This window comes from Camelina sativa, chromosome 11 (assembly GCF_030686135.1).
Source record: "Camelina sativa cultivar CO46 ecotype springtype chromosome 11, ASM3068613v1".
Taxonomy (NCBI): domain Eukaryota; kingdom Viridiplantae; phylum Streptophyta; class Magnoliopsida; order Brassicales; family Brassicaceae; genus Camelina; species Camelina sativa.
In genome coordinates this window covers 19,754,366-19,773,072 of record NC_141890.1, presented here as the reverse complement: position 1 = coordinate 19,773,072, position 18,707 = coordinate 19,754,366, and the positions used below count along the sequence as shown (strand labels likewise).

General features: G+C 39.5%; 4 protein-coding genes across 7 annotated transcripts; 1 reads left to right on the top strand and 3 right to left on the bottom strand.

The window, feature by feature from the left end:
• Positions 1 to 425: 425 nt before the first annotated feature.
• LOC104773440 (adenine DNA glycosylase-like) lies at positions 426 to 3,972 on the bottom strand. Of its 2 annotated transcripts, none has more exons than XM_087475580.1 (7): positions 3,331 to 3,972; positions 2,099 to 2,158; positions 1,886 to 2,005; positions 1,704 to 1,801; positions 1,088 to 1,617; positions 871 to 968; positions 426 to 680 (listed from the first exon to the last, which is right to left on the bottom strand). In XM_087475580.1, exons 1-7 carry the CDS (start codon positions 3,811 to 3,813, stop codon positions 588 to 590), a joined length of 1,482 nt encoding a protein of 493 aa, XP_087331706.1. In that variant the 5' UTR covers positions 3,814 to 3,972; the 3' UTR covers positions 426 to 587. The 2 variants fall into 2 exon arrangements, with proteins under 2 accessions (XP_087331706.1, XP_010496351.2); XM_010498049.3 differs by having other exon boundaries at positions 871 to 977; positions 3,331 to 3,846.
• On the bottom strand, positions 3,956 to 10,593 carry LOC104728144 (homeobox-DDT domain protein RLT3). The gene is made up of 18 exons (XM_087475579.1): positions 10,435 to 10,593; positions 9,834 to 9,969; positions 9,343 to 9,699; positions 9,005 to 9,066; positions 8,686 to 8,916; positions 8,527 to 8,586; positions 8,233 to 8,446; positions 8,038 to 8,138; positions 7,848 to 7,934; positions 7,570 to 7,701; positions 7,224 to 7,364; positions 6,874 to 6,996; positions 6,282 to 6,737; positions 5,626 to 6,012; positions 4,920 to 5,519; positions 4,705 to 4,809; positions 4,372 to 4,600; positions 3,956 to 4,271 (listed from the first exon to the last, which is right to left on the bottom strand). Exons 2-18 carry the CDS (start codon positions 9,883 to 9,885, stop codon positions 4,243 to 4,245), a joined length of 3,366 nt encoding a protein of 1,121 aa, XP_087331705.1. The 5' UTR covers positions 9,886 to 9,969; positions 10,435 to 10,593; the 3' UTR covers positions 3,956 to 4,242.
• Positions 10,594 to 10,797: 204 nt separating this feature from the next.
• Positions 10,798 to 12,241, top strand: LOC104723879 (uncharacterized). Of its 2 annotated transcripts, none has more exons than XM_019232173.2 (6): positions 10,798 to 10,936; positions 11,078 to 11,170; positions 11,284 to 11,440; positions 11,614 to 11,705; positions 11,794 to 11,901; positions 11,999 to 12,241. In XM_019232173.2, the coding sequence occupies exons 1-6, from the start codon at positions 10,850 to 10,852 to the stop codon at positions 12,158 to 12,160; spliced, it is 699 nt and encodes a 232-aa protein (XP_019087718.2). In that variant the 5' UTR covers positions 10,798 to 10,849; the 3' UTR covers positions 12,161 to 12,241. The 2 variants fall into 2 exon arrangements, with proteins under 2 accessions (XP_019087718.2, XP_010440615.2); XM_010442313.2 differs by having other exon boundaries at positions 10,800 to 10,936; positions 11,284 to 11,518.
• Positions 12,242 to 12,612: 371 nt separating this feature from the next.
• Positions 12,613 to 17,795, bottom strand: LOC104723880 (auxilin-related protein 2). Of its 2 annotated transcripts, none has more exons than XR_015572585.1 (8): positions 16,684 to 17,795; positions 14,341 to 15,784; positions 14,104 to 14,248; positions 13,917 to 14,017; positions 13,758 to 13,823; positions 13,448 to 13,629; positions 13,150 to 13,326; positions 12,613 to 13,012 (listed from the first exon to the last, which is right to left on the bottom strand). XR_015572585.1 is itself a non-coding variant. In XM_010442314.3 (8 exons), the coding sequence occupies exons 1-8, from the start codon at positions 17,301 to 17,303 to the stop codon at positions 12,974 to 12,976; spliced, it is 2,682 nt and encodes an 893-aa protein (XP_010440616.2). In that variant the 5' UTR covers positions 17,304 to 17,795; the 3' UTR covers positions 12,613 to 12,973. The 2 variants fall into 2 exon arrangements, 1 of the variants encoding a protein (XP_010440616.2); XM_010442314.3 differs by having other exon boundaries at positions 13,448 to 13,537.
• Positions 17,796 to 18,707: the final 912 nt, after the last annotated feature.

Below are 18,707 nucleotides of genomic sequence, written 5' to 3'. Positions count from 1 at the left end.
GTATAATATGGTATAATATGGCCAGTGGGAGGTATATAATTGTGTCTCTTCCATAAATCTCAATCACACTGCTCATAAGCATGGTTAAATGGAAACCTGTTAAATAGTTGTGTGATACTTACTGTGCCTAACTAAAATCATGTATGACAATTTGTTACTTGTTCTGTGGGTTGGAGTTTAAAGACTGACCAGGCCTGACTAGAATTACAGTTAAAAGTTATTGCTTGTTTTGTGTGCGTCAAAGTTTCAAGACTGACCAGGTTTTTGCAAATTTTTCTGTAGGTAGGGGAACCTTCAAGCTGTAACTGTCATGTGGACATCACAGAAGATGGCCCTGGTGATAGGCGTGTGGACTTTGGATCTTTTGAATATGGCCAGTGGGAGATAGAGACACACCATTTACATATATAATTAAACCCTGGAGAGATCATGAAGTCACTTTACTAAGCAGAAAGAACCAATTGTTCAATTTTAAACCAAGATCACATGTGTTTTTGGTTAAAACTAAGCAAGACCTTAGTATCCAAATGCTACAACAATAAATATAGAAGCTAAGCAACAAATAGAAAAGTGTAAGAAGAAGATCATCAGATTCTTCGTTTCCTCGATATGGCTGCTCTATTTGATGAGTCAGGAGCAACCGATGAACCTTGCTTGTGAGCTTTAACCATTGAATTCACCTGTACGTCCATCAACATATACACACTTTTAACACGGAGTTCTCGAATCAAACAATCATGAATTACCGTGAGAACGACCTTATCAATTTTGGGAAGCTCAAATAACATTGTCTATTGCAAAAGTTGTTCCTTTTCAACAATCATATCCAGAGAAAGTCCTTTATATTGTTTGAAGACGAAAAGGTGATACCTTTCTAACAGCCGATGTCAGTCCCATGGTAGAAAGAGCATCACTGCCCACACACTTCCATGTCAGAGTGTCATTTGCCTGATTTTTGAACAGATTATCTGTTCCACCTTATGACACAGAGAAGAGGGTAATTTCTTGTTAATATTTCTGACTATAGTTATGTCCATGTCCATGTAAAAGAGAGACCGAGAAAGAAAGAAATAGATAGCGGTCAAACCTGTCAGTTGTACAACTAATAGCTCCACATACACTTTTCGACGTATGTGTGTGAAAATGTGGACGAATTCTCCAAGTTCTTTTCTCGAAACTATAGTGCATGTTTTCTTGGGTTCTACTTGAAATGCGTCCTTAAGGTATAGGTTGATCGCGTTCCTCCTTGTTGCCAAACCAGCTTCTTTATCCAATATAACAGATGGGAACTCCCAAAGACCAGCAAGCAGACCCTCTTCAGGTCTCTTTACAAGAACAAATCTACCTCCTGATTGGTTCCTCTCCAGGTTCAGTATTTCCAAAACACATACGGAACAAAAGTCGCACCTTGGCTTGGCCTTGACCACTTTTGTAGGATAATTTGTCACGGAAATCGTTCTGTTCTCCAGGGAAAGTGAATATGCACGGCATTGGCTGGAAACAGGACAAGAAGAGCAACTTGGCTTTGAAACAGTACATAGAGTAGCACCAAGCTCCATCAGAGATTGGTTGAAATCTCCAGGACGTGAAGGATCCACTAGCTGGGCAGCTAGTTTCCTGACAAAGAGAAATTACTTATTTATCCTCTCTTTTATTATTGTCTCAATAGTAAGACATCCGAGAAAATGCAAAAAAAATTTCACCAGAAATTCCTAGCTGTAAGCCGGTCTTTTGGATTAGCTGAGATGGCCTTTAGTCTGGCAAGTACTCTTATCACGTTTCCATCAACAACAGGTACCGCCTGGAACAGAATAAGTGCCAAAAGATGTAAAGATAGTTACTTAATGTCTTACATATATGACTGAAAAAAATAAAACTGACTAACCTCATTGAAAGCAATAGAGGCAATTGCTCCGGCTGTGTACTCTCCTATTCCTTTAACTTTCATCAAGCTAGACACTTGATTAGGAAAACCATCCTTCCCTGCAACAACCATCTTCGCTCCCTAGGAGAATCAAGAGAAAGAAGAAAGCATTACAATGATATACAGTGAACGTATCAACTAGTGTCAAACCCCAAATTGCAGAAGTGTATTCACCTCTAAAAGAAAACGCCCCCGCCGATAGTACCCCAAACCTGCCCACATTTCGTTTACCTCCTGCAGCGGGAAGAACTCAATTTTCTTAGCAGCAAAATCACATTTTTTCTCATTCCCCCTGAAGAAAAAAAAATCCCAGTGGTGTGGCATTTGAAGCTAGAGGCTAATAGAGTACTCATTTCCCTACTAACAATGAGAAAATGTACAGCAAACTGAAGAAGATTAAAGCCTTTACTTCCCAGTTATTACACATCAAACAGGATTCTCTAACAACGTCTTTACCAAAGACACAACCACATAGGATATCAAATGGGGCATTTGTAGGGTATATTCTCAATTTCCCACATAGTTAGATTAAGGAAGAGGACACTCTTTACCAAAGGGAGCCAATTTGTCGGAAAAAAAGACAAGCAGGTACAACATAACACAAAGAAAGAAAGCTCTTAATATAATTTGTTCTCATGCTCCTGAAAACACAAATTCAAAATGGTGTGGCAGTTAACTTATATACAGACCTCCCATTTGAGACTAATAGATTTCTCTCTTCCCTACTAATGACAGGCAAATGTATAGCAAAAAAACATTTAAGAAAAGAAAAAAAGAAAGCCTTTACTTACCAGTTAATGCACATAAGTATTCAAATGTAGAGTTTCTTGTCAGATTCCCACATAGTAAGACTGAAAAAACACACACTCGCACATTCTTTACAAAGTAGCTCATTTGCTAAAACAATGACAAACAACATAACCCAAGAAAAGAAAGATCTTTCTTCATCTAACGATAGGATCATGCAAAGCACACAACAACCTATACTTAGGAGCCCAAAAAGATGAAGCTTTACTTCCCAACTGATGCATATAAGAATTCATATAGTTTAAAGTTTAATCACAGTTTCCCATGTAGACTATAAAAAACACATAACACCCAATACTAAGGAGCACATCTGCCAAAACAATGACAAGAAACATGAGAAAATTAAGCTCATTCTTCATCTACTGGTGAAAGAAAAATGCAGGGCAATACCAAAAAAGGTGAAGTCTTTAGTTCCCAGTAATGCACAAGGATTCAAATAGGACACTTGTAGGGTTTTTATAGCCAATTTCACACATAGTGATAATGAAACACAGAGAAACTCTTAACAAATGAGCCAATTTGCCAAAACCCAAGAAAAGAGAAACTCTTTCTTCATCTAATCGATTCTCTCAAATTGACAGAAGAAGAGAAGAATTTACCTCAAGGGAAGCTTGAGCAAGGTCATAAATGGTTGGCCATTTATGCATCCAACGTTTGTAATACTCCAAAACAGTCTGAACCCTAGTTTGCTGCAGCATAATCTCCGATACCCAAACCTCATAAGCTCTTCTCTCCTTTTCACTTTCATTCTTTCTCTTCCTCCATGGAAGATCTCTCTGATTCGCATCGTACCAGTCAAGTAAAGACATTCTGATTTTTTGAGTTTCTTTGTCGCTAAAGAGATCCTCTATATCTCCTCCAATCGGTTCTTCTTCTTCTTCTTCTTCTTCTTCTTCTGCTTTTTTCTCTCGGCGCTTTCTCTTGAGTTTCTCGCCAGGAGCAGAAGATTGCGACATCGTTTTGGTCCTAAAGCTCGAAGCTTTGCAATGAAAACTTGGAATGGTCTCTGGATCTTGTCTCTTTGAAGCGACCGTTGATCTTTCAAATGTAGGGTTTCGAGCCACGCGAAGAAGACAAGCCATTCAATAAGAATGTGGACTAAATTAACACTTCCATATATAATTAGCGAAATTAGCAATTTCAGTACTTTTGGGGGACGATTTATGCAAAATAACACAACTTTGGGGATACAATATAATATAATATGTAATTTGTAGTTTGAAGGATGGAACTGAAAGATCATTTCGAGATCTTCGAACATAACATTAAATAGTCTTTCTTTTGCCCCATACAAAAAAAAAACAAAAGAAGATTTTGGCAATCAAACTCAAAACTGAATGTGATCCCTGCTACTATCTATTATCTAAATTGTCTGTACATATTTTTATCTCAAGTCACTTGGATTGTAGAATTTTCCAATGTTATTGGATAATGCAGGGAACAAAACGCTGCTTGTCTGTACAATCTTCTTCCTCTATTCTATCGCGCCTTACATGATGTCCAGATCAGAGCTACAACTCCCTCCTAGAGGCTCGCCTACCTGGAATATTGAGTAATTCACACAAGTCAGGAACTCAACACATCCCAAAAACATTATCAAAGTTCAAGAGAGTCAGACTACTAGAACATGAACATCATACTTGTATTTCTGGTTCTGCACAACAGTTGATTCCTTTCTGGTTGAGCTTTTTCCACATAGGCAGCAATCAAGGTATCCAGTTTTACCAACCATAGAGCCATCGCAGAAGTTGTTTGCGGCATCGAAGGGTAGCAACTTATAGTTTCTCCCAATAAAGCATTAGAATGCCCTTGATCACTAGAGTGCCATAGCCAATCTTCATTGATTGCCCCAACAAAGTCACCAATTACCTTCAATAATTGCACATAATTAAATAAGATCCAACTAGAGGACAGTCAATTTGAACAAGAAGATGGTGCCACAGGGAAAAGAAGCTTATATAATAGAATGAAACCTGCGTAATTTCAGACACGGTTGAGCTTCGCCGAAGTCTTTTGGCCCATAACCTATGAGCTGACTTTCTCCATGCACCAATCAAGGCATCTTCAGGCATAGCAGACTGCAAAATGTTTCAGCACACAAAATATAACGGAGGCATCTCTTAAAAAGTAAATATTTGAGCAATTAGACCCAAAAAAAAAAAAGTAAAGCTCAAAACTACTGACATACCTCAATGGCATACACTGCAGCCTTTAGCGATTGCAGCTGGGAAGATAGAACTTTATGATCCGGAAATGTATCACACTCTTCTTTCTTGCTACATGTGGCCGCATGAATCGCGTATCTCTCTTCTACATCTATATCAACCTCAAACGTGGCATGGCAAATCTTACAGTGCTTCTCATCTCTCCAATACAAATCATGGCAACTCTTACACCTAGTAAGTGAATCAAGGTAGGATCTTCGGCGGTGTTTAACAGCATTGAGATTAAAATTAAAATTAGCCCATATCCATTCATCAAACTCTTGGAGAAGGCTCCACAATAGGCTTTTCTCCCGCTTACTTCCGATCTCAAATACTATAGCCGCATGTTGCGAGGAGAATTGATCATTTGCAATCTCACTCAGACATAGGTTGTTGTCTATATCAGAGACTGGTGAAGAACTATCCTCTCTGACTATGTCTGTGAAATGGGATCTCTCCGACTGGGTCACCTGTCCACTCAGCATGGCTTGACAAAGAAAGCTTTCCCGCTTCTCCAACGATTCAATAAGACGAGCTTCCCGTCTGCCCCTATCGTCCAAAACTGACAACAGCGCCCGCAAAGCCTACACCAAGCAAAATAGGAAAAAATCAGCCACAGAGTAATACAACCTATAATATAGGTTTCCATCCAGAGTGATTAAGATTTCAGGAAGAGCACAATGACATTACCTCCTTGTTATTGATAACTTCCCAATGACCATCTTCAGAAGATTCAAAGAACACACACCTATGACCAGGGTCATTTGCATTGCATGTGCCTAAGAAAAGCCAGTACCTGTTGAACCTACGATCAGAACCAAGGTACACAGATTGCATAGGGTGAGCATTATTAGCGTTATCTCCAGCCAGGTTTGCAAAGTCCCCCACAACTGATGAAGAATCAACTGGATGAGAATCAGACGACTTGGATAGCGCTTTAATTCCAGGAAGCTCTCCTCCATGGACCCATGATCCACGTGGATAGCTGTACTGGTTAGAGGAGGATCTCTTAATTTTTCCACCAGAACCATGACTATAGATACTAGGGACACAGTCAACCATAGCTCTCGGTAGATCCTGTGGTGAAAAATAAATGTTAGCACTACGCACCAGAGACATATAGCTGTAACAAAAAAAACTTTTTCCTGCAACTGCCAAAAAGAAGTATCATTATCTAAAGATTCGGAGAGGGCGTCAAGTATTCAGTTCATATGGATCAAAATTCTATCTGCCCAAGCTTTTGTTAGAGATGCAACGATGGAGCGATCTAACACTCAGTTTTTAAAACTTATTTAAGTACCTCAAGACTAAGTAGAAAAATTTGGTCTAGATAGTATGGAGATTACCTCCATTCTGATTGTGGAACCAGAACTAAGAAGATCAATCAAAGCCACAAAAACATCTAACTTCTCTTCAATGCTTAGGTCTGAATATTCCCCTTCCATTAGCCCCAACAGCCATGGTTCTCCGGGATGGCTTTCATCAATCTCACTACATAATTCCCGCATTTTACTTTTATGCTTCCGCCTTTTCCTACACTTACCTTTTCGAAGTGCAGAATTTTCTGAAACATGTTCAATGTCATCACCAGAACTAACTGAGCAAGTATCAGATTCATCATCAACACTCCCAGACGCGTCCGAATCAGACTGGCTCTTGTCAAGGTCCTCAGAGAAACAATTAACACGTACACGATATGTTGATTCTGATATCTTTTCGAATAATGTAATATCACTTGCCAGAGTTGAACATATTGAATTCTCTCGTTCTTCTTGGGCAGTTGCAAGGTTCAGAACAGCAACCTACAAACCCACATGCCATCAGCATATTTCGTTAGATATCATTTTGGATTTCAGAAAACAGCCGAACAGTACAAGTAAACGACCTAGATCCCTTTATTTACAAACAGAAGCTGATAATAATTTCACAAAAATTTACCTCTGGAGCATTGGCTAACTCGGATATTTTCAAGCCATTATTGCCTTGCTTATTAAGCATTCTAAATAATTCACCCTTTAAAGTTCCAAGATGAAGGCCATAATTTTTCATGAGTCTCCTTTCCTAGAGAAAGAAGAAAGGTAACATCAACCAACAATGCATCAGAAAAGCGCACAAAACAACACAAACATGTGGATATCAATAACAAAATAAAACCAAGCAAAACTAATACATGCTAGTTGCTGAACTTCATATGAAAAAAGGAACAAGAGAATCATCATGGTTTTGAATAAAATATAGCCAAATGTTTCAATGGATCAAATGTGTCAGCAAGAGCACAAAATCAGCACCTTACTTAGTTCTTCTGATTGAACAGCACCCTTCACTGAACCATAACCAGCGGCAACCAATATCTGGCGCAGTATTTCCGTCCATGTAAGAGAATTTAATGAATCCTTCCACAGATCAAGAATAAGAATTTGGCTCTCAACCTGAAAAATATCATGAAAAATGTTAAAATCTGTCCCCGTCCCACTGTGCTCTTTTTTTTTATGCGTTTATGAAAAATAAACTAGAAAAGCACACGCCGAAAGATGGGCCATGGAGACAGGAAGATTTTACCATAATTTATCTAATGGTGATCCTAAAACTCCATCAAACTATCAAGTTAAAATATAGCTCAACATTAGTGCATACCGACTGAAGCAGGGCTAGAAACTTGCATGATATACTCAAGTTTGAAAAAGATCCCCTTTGCAGCTCGGTTTCAACATCAAGCAAAAGCAGCTTCAGCAGGGAAAGATGAATTTTACCAAGGAGCACGGAATCCTGATGTCCAAACGCAAGCACAGTATACGTTATTTGTCAGAAGGATAAAGCGAGAGTGAGAGAGCTGTGCAATACAATAAACAATTTCCTTCCACAACAGAAAACTGTATCAAACTGAGCATTTGTTATCAGAGAAAAGCGACCACCTTATCGTGAAATGCCCGCGTGAACTCATCGAGTGTAAAAGGACATATATCAAGAGTAACTGAATAAGTATAAAGGAAATGGACAACCTGCCAAGAGAGTACTGAGTCACTTCCAAGAAAGTCAGAAATGAGAGCTAATTTACAAACACATTAAGAAATCGTCAAGTACCAATTTTGACAGTTTACATACCTTAAACAGTTTCTTTACAGTCTCTGGAAAAGAATTCCATGGATGCAAACCAAAAGGCACCCTCATTTGAACAGAATTTGGGGGAAACTTGGGCAATAAATCTGGAAACAACTAAAAACTGTCAGAGGACCGCATGGAACTACGTAACAGAAGAACATGAACGAAGACTCTTTCATGTAACACTGGCATACACACCTTTGCAAAGAAAACAACCATGAGCTCCACTACTAGAATGATGGCATGAACAAGTCAACGGATTTCCTCTCTCCTGTCGCTCACGCATCTCTAATTCCTCGTCATCCACTAGTATCGAAGTTGTTTGGCAGGTTTCTTTAAATACCTCCCTATCCACGGCAAGCTCACAGTTATCTTTAAATTCCCTTTGAGTTTCATCTTTGTTCAATTCCACCTATAGCAAGAGTTAACATTTTATTTGCACTTTCCATGTGACTATAATGAATAACAAGTTCCAAATAAAGATCAAGCTACCTCTCTATTTATAGAACGCCTCTTCTTTTCTGTCGACCTCTTCTGCAACAGTTTCTGCTTCTGAAGAATGAAAAATGCAGTTAGTAAGAAATTTAAGAGAAAACGGCAACAGAAAGAGAATGAATCAGAATGATGAAAGATAAAGTAGGTAAAAAATACCAGTATTGATGCTAATTGACTTTGCTTTTTCTTTTGATGTGGGGGATTACGTGCTGAGCTTTGAGGTAATGTAGCTCTTTCATCCAATAAACCAACGCAAGGAGATACGTCCCTCCTGTTTGGATTCATTACCCGCCATACTGTCATCAAACCCTTTCCAATACCATGTTTCATCACAGTAGCATTCTCTTGAACGCAATCTTGACTGGTATGATCCATCAGCTCAGAAATCTAAAGAAAATTAAGATCAGGGACTAAGTAACTTAGCAAACCCAGGTAAAACTACCTTATGAAACAACACATAAGATATATCCACTACCTTTCTCTTTCTTGTCATTCTCTGTTTCTGTTGCTCGACAGATGAAGTGCCTAGCCAAGAAGCTATCCGAAGGAAAAGAAGTCACACATAAGAATCAAACATAACTGTCACATACTTTTGAAGTCATGCAAACAAATCAAGTCTGCACTCATTCGGGGTCCAATTGTCCAGTCATAGATGTTTCTCATAAGAAAAATCAAAACTAATAAGAAAGCACTAACTTCATTGCCACAATATAAAGCGTTGGTGTTAAAAGCCAAATTTTCAGAAATCCAAGCCTTCTCCATAGGGTGTGACATGTTTTATCTTGCAATGTAGCCAAAAAGGTAAAAATATACCTTTGCGTGCTCCAGACGAGAGATGGTCAAACTCAGAACCAAGCGGCGGACCATCCTTTCGAAAGATCTTGGCCAAAATGTGTTGTGAAGTAAACAACTCTTGGCAATTGGCCTTCCTTGTCTCAACACTACATCTTTTCTTAACACCTGCTCTAAAATCACATCTGGAAGACATGGAACTCCTAATGCGAGATGTATTGTATGACTGAGGATTCCCTCCTCCCACCACATCATCCGCCGGCGATATCACGCCTTTTCCTCTACTTCTCCTCTTGAACCACCCACTTACTTGCTTCACTGTTAACCCTAAAGACTTGCCCATGTCCTCCATTTCCTTAGGTGTCGGATACATTTGCTCTGCCATCATATATACATAACAACCATCAGAAATAGATCCATGGTAAATTATACACAGAAAAGGTAGCACAAGAGGCCAATTCTTACAAAAATGATCAACACCGACAATCTGATAAAACAAAAGATATTCGTACCGAAATAAAAAGCCTCAAGAGCTTGAACTTGTACTGGCGATTTCCTCTTCATTTCGACTTAAATAAACTCCAGAAATCTCGCACTCTCAAGGTGTCAAAACCAGGCTCATAATAGTCAAACCCGTCTCCAACATTTCTGCAACATAAAACAATCAATTATCATCCCATAAAAAGAACTTGATCGAAAAGGCATTAGAGAGCTATCAGACCAACAAAGAAGATGCGATCACCACCTTGTTTTGACACACTTAAACTCTAAAACACAATAAAATCCAAAATTCCCGGAAATGAATCCACCAAAAAAAAACGCATCCGATTGTTTAATCACAGTAAATCAAAAAAGAACAATCAACACGGTGGCTTGCTTAGACTGAAAAAAAATGGCGAACAACGGAGAGCTTAAGAAGTGATAGACAACACTAACAGTGAAATTAGAAGCAAAGAGCAAAGGAAATCACAAAACCCATTAAAATTGAAGATACCCAAGTATCAGTTTCAGCGAAATTGATAGACAAAAAAAAAAACACAACGAAATGACGATGATGATGACTGAACTAATAACACAGTCCCCCAGAAAAATTTACAAGCCATGGGAACTTACAGAGGGGGAGAGAGAATCAAAAGTGCAGAGAAATGGAAGAAAGAAGAAGAAGAAGAGGAGTAAAGGATTTTACAAAGAGAAGAGAGAGTAGGGTTTTGGGTTTTTTATCATCTTCCCTTTTGTTTCTCTCCCTCTGGGGTTTTACGGATTTTCTCTTTTTTTTTTTTTTTTTTTTTTTTTTTTTGCTCTCACATAAAAAATGCTAAAAATATCTCTGTTCAACAACACGACGTCGTTTGGCCTAGCCTCATTAGGGTTTCCTCGGGGGAAAATCATTTAACCGGTTTTAAATCCGGTTATTTCAAAATTGAACCGGGTCTCGAGATATATTATTATACAACCATAATCGAATCACTCACAAAGGTCGTCGTCGTCGTCTCTTGAATCAAAATCAATCGTCTTCCTTGTTTCTCCAATGGAGGAGAATTTGGCGAAACCAGCTTCGAAACGGACCTCTATTAAATCCCAATCCGAGTTCGATTTCTCTATAAGGAAACAAAAGGTTCTCCTTTTTCAATTTCTGTTTCTGAATTGTGTTCATCATAGGTTATAAAAGAATCTTTCATGTGTTATGTTTGTTGTTGGCTAATGTATGTCAAAATGGCGTTGATATATATATATATATATATATACACACACACAGTTTAGAGAAAACTGTTTCAGAAGAGTTAGAGAAGATAGGACTCGTTTGCTGTGGAAGTTGAGGCTCTCTGATTGTCAATCTTCTGATCGAAAGGTTTGTTTTTTTTTCTTTTTCGTCCTCTGTTTTTGTAATCCCAATAAAGGAGAAAACAAAAGACTGTTCTTTTTATAGCTATGTTGATGTGGTTAGGTTTCTTTTACTTTCAGGAGATTATCAATTCTGCTTTCCAGGATATTGTAACTGATGAATTGAAAAAATTTGAGGATTCGTCGAGAAACCTCTCGGGGAATCAGACTGTAACTCCTGATTGTGATGATATATTATGGGAATATGAGGAGCAAGGTCTTAAAGCTGTTTATGAAGGTGATAGTGAAGAGATTTTGTTGGAAATGCAACAGATATTTTACAAGGATTTGTGTTCAGAGACTACTACAGTAAATGGTTAAACCATTTAGTTTTTTTTTTTGTTCTTCATGAGATTTGCGTTGAAAAAGAAACCTGAATGAATACTGATGCCTTTGTGGCGCTATGTCCAGGATCGTATGTTCAGATCCAAACATGGGAAGACGAGGAAGATGATTACTTGGCCACCTTAGTTTCTCAGAATATGTGTTTAAATAGTGAACTGGTAGGTTCTCTCTCTTTCACAAGGCAGCCTTGTTTTCTCAAATACCTTAGAAACCAGTTGACTGGACTGGACTGATATGCTTTTCCAGGAGCTAAAACAGATATGGTGTCCGATATGCAATAAAGGAGAGCTTATGGAGAATCACCGACACATCTACTGCAACATGTGTAATATGCAGGTGAACAAAGGCCAAGAGGTTCAGATTCTTGTTCTTTATAGCTCTCTTTGTCACTCTCAGCCCCTGAACTTGTCCTTGAGTTTTTTTCTTTCTCGGATTCAATTTTTTGCATCAGGTTAATCTGGACATTCTGCAAGAACGGTTAGCAGAAGCGCACGCTGAGCATCTCGAGAGAGGATGCAGATTGAAACCCGAGTTCAGTGTTCAGACTAACTATAATTTGAAGGCGTTGTACATAACATGTGAGGCTTGTAGTACATTTGAGGTTGTTGTATAAGCTATTAACTTAAAAGATGGGTACACATAATTTTTCCTTTATATAACTCCCGGAGATCATTAGGCACGGTGGAATTCTGCAGATGTCGTTTAATTGACTTTAGGAACATTCTTCTTCTTTATTCTTATTTTATTAACCTTACCATAATGGAAAATCCTAATCGCTGCAACTCGGACAAGTGATCAATAATTCAATATAGACATTAGTACCATTTCGGATAAAACGATTTCTAAACTGGATCGGGTCTCTGTATTACTAGTTCAAATCGTGACACTCAGACTGATAACACAATATACCTACCAAAAAGACAAAAACTGTCTAATTCCTCTGTGACGATGTATCGGAATATACAAACACGCTCACAAAGACTATCTAGCCTGATTATACAAACTTCAGACCATGATGGATAGAAAAAGCGACACTAGATCGCCAACAGAGTCGCATCGTGCCACTTCAAAGAATGTTATATGCATATATATATGTAAATAGTTTGGAAACAACAATACACAGCTCTCAGGTATTGTGTTTTGATACAGAAATCAACATCAATACATCTGACATCATACTCTTAAAGAAGGGTAATGAGAAGGAAAAATTAGCAACAAAATAATAATAAAAAAAAAAGAATACCCAATTGCTGCGTGGTATATGATGATGCAGTGCTGGGTCATCAATCTTGGGAATACATATTCTATGAACAACTCTCTGCTTCCAACTTGGGCACCGTCTTTTGGCTTTTTATGAAAGCCACATACTTCATCTTTTGGGCGACAGACGAACAACACACTATCCAAAACATAGTCCCAGGTTTTTTCAAAAAAGTTCTTCGGAGTTGAACTTGTTCCATGCTTCCTGTTTATTGTCATGAGAAAAGAGATGAAGCCCAATGCATTGTGCAGTTCTAGTTATCCATGAGGAAATGCAAAATCTAATTTGATTCGTTAGGGTCATCTGAAGTAGCAGTTCCTGAAAAATGGTCAATGACTTACTTTGAGCATGTCGAAAACTTTCTCGGCAATGTATTTCTGCTGGAGATTAGCGCCTTTTTGCTGAACTTTGTCAGGATGTATACAGAGAGTAGCCTTCCTGTAAACTTTCTTGACAGATGCACCGGTAATTAAATCGGTCAATGAAACAGGCTGCCAACCACATCCTGGCCAAAGAACCTGCTCATTTACATGGCAATATCAAAATAAAGTTTGGATTCCTAACATTAGAAGAAAGTTTGGATTCCTAAATTGAACATCAGAGATAGAAATAATAAAGAAAGAGGAAAATAAGACATACATATTGTAATGTCGAAAGCAGAGCACGCAAGTTTCCCTCCTTCCCCGCACCCCAACGTCTTATCTCAACATCCAGGGTCACCCCAATCCTCTGAAATCCAGGATACGTAGGTGATTAAACAAAAGAAAATCAAGACAGATCCAGGATTAAGGATGGTGGCACAATTTGTTTTACACTACTGGCTGCAAAATACGACAAACTTAAATGTCTCAACAAAGCAACATGGTTTGAGATGTGCACAACAGAGGAGGGAAAAGGAAGAAGCCACATCTAAATATTTTAATCTGAATCACGTGATAAGGAAACTTACATCTTTCTCAACTTGTTCTCTTTGTACTTGAAGATCACGTTCATTTTTCTCAGCAAGTGCTTTCGCCTGATAGAGAAAACAATTCATGTTAATATACTGGTGAATCTTGTGTCATTGTCAGATACAAAACCCATCAAAAAAAACTCTAATGATACATACAGCCCGCTCCTGTGTCCTCTGGTGGCGTTCCAGCCTGGCACGTCGTCTCTCTTCAGTTTCTCCATCCACATCTTGAAAACCACCAGACTGGGAAGTTGGTGCTATATACAACACAGGGGGGTTTCAGTGTGACCAAGTTAACAGACATGAACATATTATTATGGATAAACCTCAGAGGTTGCAGTACCTCCAAATATTGAACTGAGATCATCAACAATGTTTGTTGTTGAAGAGGTCTTTCTCAAGTTCTCTGTTGCTCTAGAGGGCACTTGCGAAGATGGCCTGCTAGATTCGAAAGATCCTCCTTTGTTCCATGAATCCTGGAAAGGATCCTAAAACACAACCAGAGTTATAGGAGGAGTCAAATCACCAGTAAGGCTGTAAAGGACTTAAATGAGAACAGAAGTAGATAATCCCATCTCACCAAAGGGTTGGTTCTCTGTCGTGGAGCACTGTTTGGTCTAGAAACCGAGTTAAAGGAGTCAAGATCATTGTTATTGTCTTGCTGTTGCTTAGCTTTAGCTTGGGCAGCTGCCCTTCCACGTGCCTCAGCAGCTGCCCTTTCCACAGCTGCTCGTTCTGCCCTAACCCTTGCTTCCTTCTCCTGCGCTTCAGCATTCACCCTTTCTCTAGCTTCTGCTGCAGCTTTTTCAGCCTTTTCTCGTGCCCCTGCAGCTGCCCTTTCACGTGCTTCAGCATGGGCTCTTTGAACCGCTGCTCTTTCTGCACGCTCTCGGGCATCGGAAGCCTTCCCAACAGCAGCTCTCTGAACTTTCGCATGAGCTTCAGCGGCTGCTCTTTCACGTGCTTCCCTTGTAGCCCTCTCTACGGCTTGCCTTGCCAATAGTCTTTCCCTTTCTCGCTCAATTCTTTTCTGCTCTCTTTCTCTATCCTCTCTCTCCTTATCCTGGGCTTTTTCCATCTCTGCCTCCCTCTCTGCCCTTTCACGCTCCAATCTCACTTGCTTTTCTCTAAGTTCCCTTTCCCGAGAATCATGATTCTCCATGTGATCTCCTTCTCTGCTTCTACTTGCCTTCAAATTTTCTTTCTCTCTCCTTTCCTTAGCATGTCTAAACTTCGCTTCTGCTTTATCCATGGCATCCTTCATGGCAGCAGCTGATGCAACAGCAGCAGAGAAAACATCAGAATCTTCACCAAAGGTAGGTTCAGGGTGTCCATTCGCAGCGGTCTGCTTTCTGCCCATAGAAAAATCATCAAGTTCATCCATTTGAGATGCTGTCGGGCTATTTACAGAAGCTCTAGCTGAGCTAGGAACATAAGAGTGGTGGTTAGTAGAGCTCGATATAGAAGGCTCGTTGACCTTCTTTTTTACAGGACGTGTAGGTCTCGGTGGTGGAGGTCTCGCAGGTGGCGGAGCACTAGTAGGTTCCGTAAAGAGAGGGATCTCAGATACAGTAAGCCACACATCATCAGATGACTCAAAACTTCCTTCTGTACTGGTAGGTGGTGGAGCACTCGTATTTAGTGGCTCTAAAACATCGTCAAATGAAGCTTTCTTAGAATGGTAACTCCTAGAACTTTCTACAGGTGACTGGGAGCCACTGATGTTTGCTGGTTGTTTTAAATGACTCTGGCTTCTACTATTCATATCTGGGCCTGATTTTCCAAGACTATCGAGGGGGTCAATTTCAACAAATACTCCTCCATGGACAGATGCATGATCAGTTTTTCTGCTGTTGAATTTACCAATATCCTCCAAAGGATCATTGAACCCTCCAGTGGAAGGATCTCGAGGGGTTGATGCAGACTCCTCCAAGACTACAAATGGGTCTTCTTCCACAAGATTGGAAGATGTCTTGGCAGGCTGATACGGAGATTTCTGGGATTGACTGGTCTCTGAAGTAGACCTGTTCAAAAAAAGTAGAGCATCTTTCAAATGATAGAAAGCTATGCCTATACAAAAAAACAAATCAAGATGAAACTTTCAGAGGGTATATAGATAAGAGAAGCTTCTAGGTAATCAAACAGCTCTCCATAAGTGCTAAGATACATTTCATTATGTAAGTGTGATGGCTCTAAGCTCTATACATTGAGAAACCTCTCAAGTCATCTCTAGGAAAAACAAATTTGAAGCAATGACCCTAGCCAAACAGATCAAGATGATAATTTGCATATGAATGACAAGCCAAAGGTTCAAGCTTGTGGATATTTCCTCAGAAAGAATGAGAGAGTACAAACTAACAGCTCCTCAATAAATACAATCGTTCATGCTACATTGCTACATTTCATTATGTAAGTGTTATTGCTCTAAGCTATGTGCTCTCAAGTCAACTCTAGGAGAAACAAATTTGAAGAGCAGTGACCCTAGGCACAGATCAAAATGAAATTACGCATATGAACGACAAGTAAAAGGTTGAAATTTTCTGAGATTTCTCTCTTAAGTTCAGAGAGTACACATAAGAGAACCTTTTATGCAAGTAAACAGCTATCATAAGGACCATACAGTTCATGCAACCCAAATCTTAAGAGCCATGATCCTAACCAGTAACCACAGATGAAGAAGAAGGGTAAATATAGCTGTTTCGAAGGAGGACCAAACCCGGGAATCAAACAGCTCTACATACAAGAGATTTTTTTTCAAGGTTCAGAGAGTACACATATAAGAGAACAGTTCTCCATTACGAACCAATACAGTTCATGCTAGAAGTTCTATACCATTGAGCCATTTCACGCAAGAAAGTTCCCAAATTAGAAGAGCAGTGACCCTAACTAGACGTAACAACAAATGAAGAAGAGAGAAGATTACCGTTTAGGTGGAGGGGAGTTAGTGCGACCAAAGCCGGGAATCAAGTCATCAAAAACGGAGCTACCCTTGTTCTCTCGGTCACTGTCTGTCTCAGTTTTCCCCAAATTGGTGCCCATAAGATCATCGAAGGGAGAACTGTTCTGTTTCCTGTGCTTTGCAGGTGAGGTGGAGATGGAAGAGAAAACGTTCTCAAACCTAGCTGAGTGAGAAGAAGTGGAAGGGATTTGGAGCTCAGGAATAGACTCAAACACATCCTCATCATCGTAGACAGGCTTGTCATAGACCGGCACGGACGCTGATTTGGATTTGGGTTCCTTGAACATAGCATCATAGTCAAAGGCCGGTGCAGATGGAGAACGAGAATCACCAGAAGAGGATCCGTACTTTGGTGGTGGACCGCTAAACACATCTTTAAAGAGAAGATCATCACCATCGCGGCCAAGATCGTCAAACACCGGCGAAGGATCGAACTTTTTCCCGGCGGCGTTGGCGAAGTTGTAGGAAGAAGCGAAACTGTTGAAATCAGCGGCAGAAGAGTTCGATTGAGGAGCCATCGGAGCTGATTTGCCCTGTGGTTTCAATCCGAAGTCTCTCGCTAACAATCCTGTGAAATCATCCATTTGGGTTCCTTCAATTTCTTCTCTTCCTCCAAAAATCGAAAAGCTTATAGATTTTCCCACCAGAAATCAAGACGAGATTATCCTCAGATCTGAGTCGCCATTAACGATTAACGAGTCGGATCAAAGCATTTGATTTCAAAAAAAGCTCCTTTTTTCTTTTTTTTTCCTTCTTTTTCCCAACTTGTGTGTACATGTTCGCCCAGTCTCTTCTTCAATTGATAGATCAGTCCTACATTTTCAGAGACTACAAATTTGGTACCCATAATCCTAAAGCTACATGGCACTCCCCAAATTTTTGGATTTTGCTTTTGACCTCCTTTTGTGTAGGGATTAGGGCAAAACAACTTCAAATATTGAATAATGTCTCAAAAGGCCTTATTGATAAAAATATAATCCAAAATAACCTTTTTATAAAGGAAATTTGGTTGAGAATGCCATTTTTGAAAAAAAACTTCTTAATAATATCAGTTTTGTAATTGCCTTCTTGGAAATGTCCGTTTTCATTTTGAGAGGTGGAGGAAATCACAAAACTACCTTCATTAAAAGAGGAGAAGAGAGGAGGTGGGCGAATTCAAATGGGCGACGTAAATGATGATGGGACATACATTAATGGCAGCGAGTCTCTGTCAATTAAGTATTTAAGTGTGTTAAAGAAGAGTAAATGGTAGTTAATGATGTCATTCTTTAGAAGTAAACATAAGGGAACAAATCTGAAAAACACGATTGGTGGAGAGTAGGTGGAGTTGGTGGTGGTCGGAAAACAATAGGTATGTCGTCGCAATTAATTTGGACAGTTGCCAAAGAATCGTAACACATATGCAATGAATGATGTTTATGGGTTGGGGGTGGAGCTGAAGGCAAAGATAGCTGAGTTGTTGGGTATCAAACTAGAGGAAAGCAATATAGAGTTAGCTTTTGGCACCCCAAAAACACAATTGTCTTTACACAAGGTAAGATGCCCCCTGTTTCAGTTAACAGTGATGTCAAGTTTGAATAGTTCAAAATGAAGAATGAAGAGTGTGGTGGACTGTATTTGTATGTTTCAATGTGCAAGAAAAACGTGATGCCTATCAATGGTTGACAACCCGTGTTGTCTACCGATTGTGGAAAGACCGGTGAATCCAACTTGGACGATGGTGGAAAACCCGCAGTGTCTACCGATTGTGGACAGAATGGTGAATCCAACCTTGCAATAGGGAGTAGTTGAGATACTGTTAGTAATGGACCAAACGGATATGATCCATCCAACGAAGGAAGGACATAATGTTGATGGACATAAACCTTAAATGTAAGATCTAGTTGTCAACGACAGGAGGCACACCATTCCCAGTGCCTGCTTCTTCATCAAATCTGTGTGGAACTATAAACAAGTTCTTTAGACCCAAGTGATACGAACTACTCAAC

Coding starts and splice junctions, on each gene's coding strand:
- LOC104773440 (XM_010498049.3), bottom strand. CDS start 3,813: ATGGCTTGTCTTCTTCGCGTGGCTCGAAACCCTACATTTGAAAGATCA. Junction 1,802..1,885: donor CCTCTATTGCTTTCAATGAG/GTTAGTCAGTTT, acceptor ATTCTGTTCCAG/GCGGTACCTGTTGTTGATGG. Junction 681..870: donor TGACATCGGCTGTTAGAAAG/GTATCACCTTTT, acceptor ATGGACGTACAG/GTGAATTCAATGGTTAAAGC.
- LOC104728144 (XM_087475579.1), bottom strand. CDS start 9,885: ATGAAGAGGAAATCGCCAGTACAAGTTCAAGCTCTTGAGGCTTTTTAT. Junction 9,700..9,833: donor TCTTGAGGCTTTTTATTTCG/GTACGAATATCT, acceptor ATATGATGGCAG/AGCAAATGTATCCGACACCT. Junction 7,365..7,569: donor TTCTAGCCCTGCTTCAGTCG/GTATGCACTAAT, acceptor GATATTTTTCAG/GTTGAGAGCCAAATTCTTAT.
- LOC104723879 (XM_010442313.2), top strand. CDS start 10,850: ATGGAGGAGAATTTGGCGAAACCAGCTTCGAAACGGACCTCTATTAAA. Junction 10,937..11,077: donor TCTCTATAAGGAAACAAAAG/GTTCTCCTTTTT, acceptor ACACACACACAG/TTTAGAGAAAACTGTTTCAG. Junction 11,902..11,998: donor AGGTGAACAAAGGCCAAGAG/GTTCAGATTCTT, acceptor TTTTTGCATCAG/GTTAATCTGGACATTCTGCA.
- LOC104723880 (XM_010442314.3), bottom strand. CDS start 17,303: ATGGATGATTTCACAGGATTGTTAGCGAGAGACTTCGGATTGAAACCA. Junction 13,538..13,757: donor GAGAACAAGTTGAGAAAGAT/GTAAGTTTCCTT, acceptor CCTGGATTTCAG/AGGATTGGGGTGACCCTGGA. Junction 13,013..13,149: donor AAGTTTTCGACATGCTCAAA/GTAAGTCATTGA, acceptor GACAATAAACAG/GAAGCATGGAACAAGTTCAA.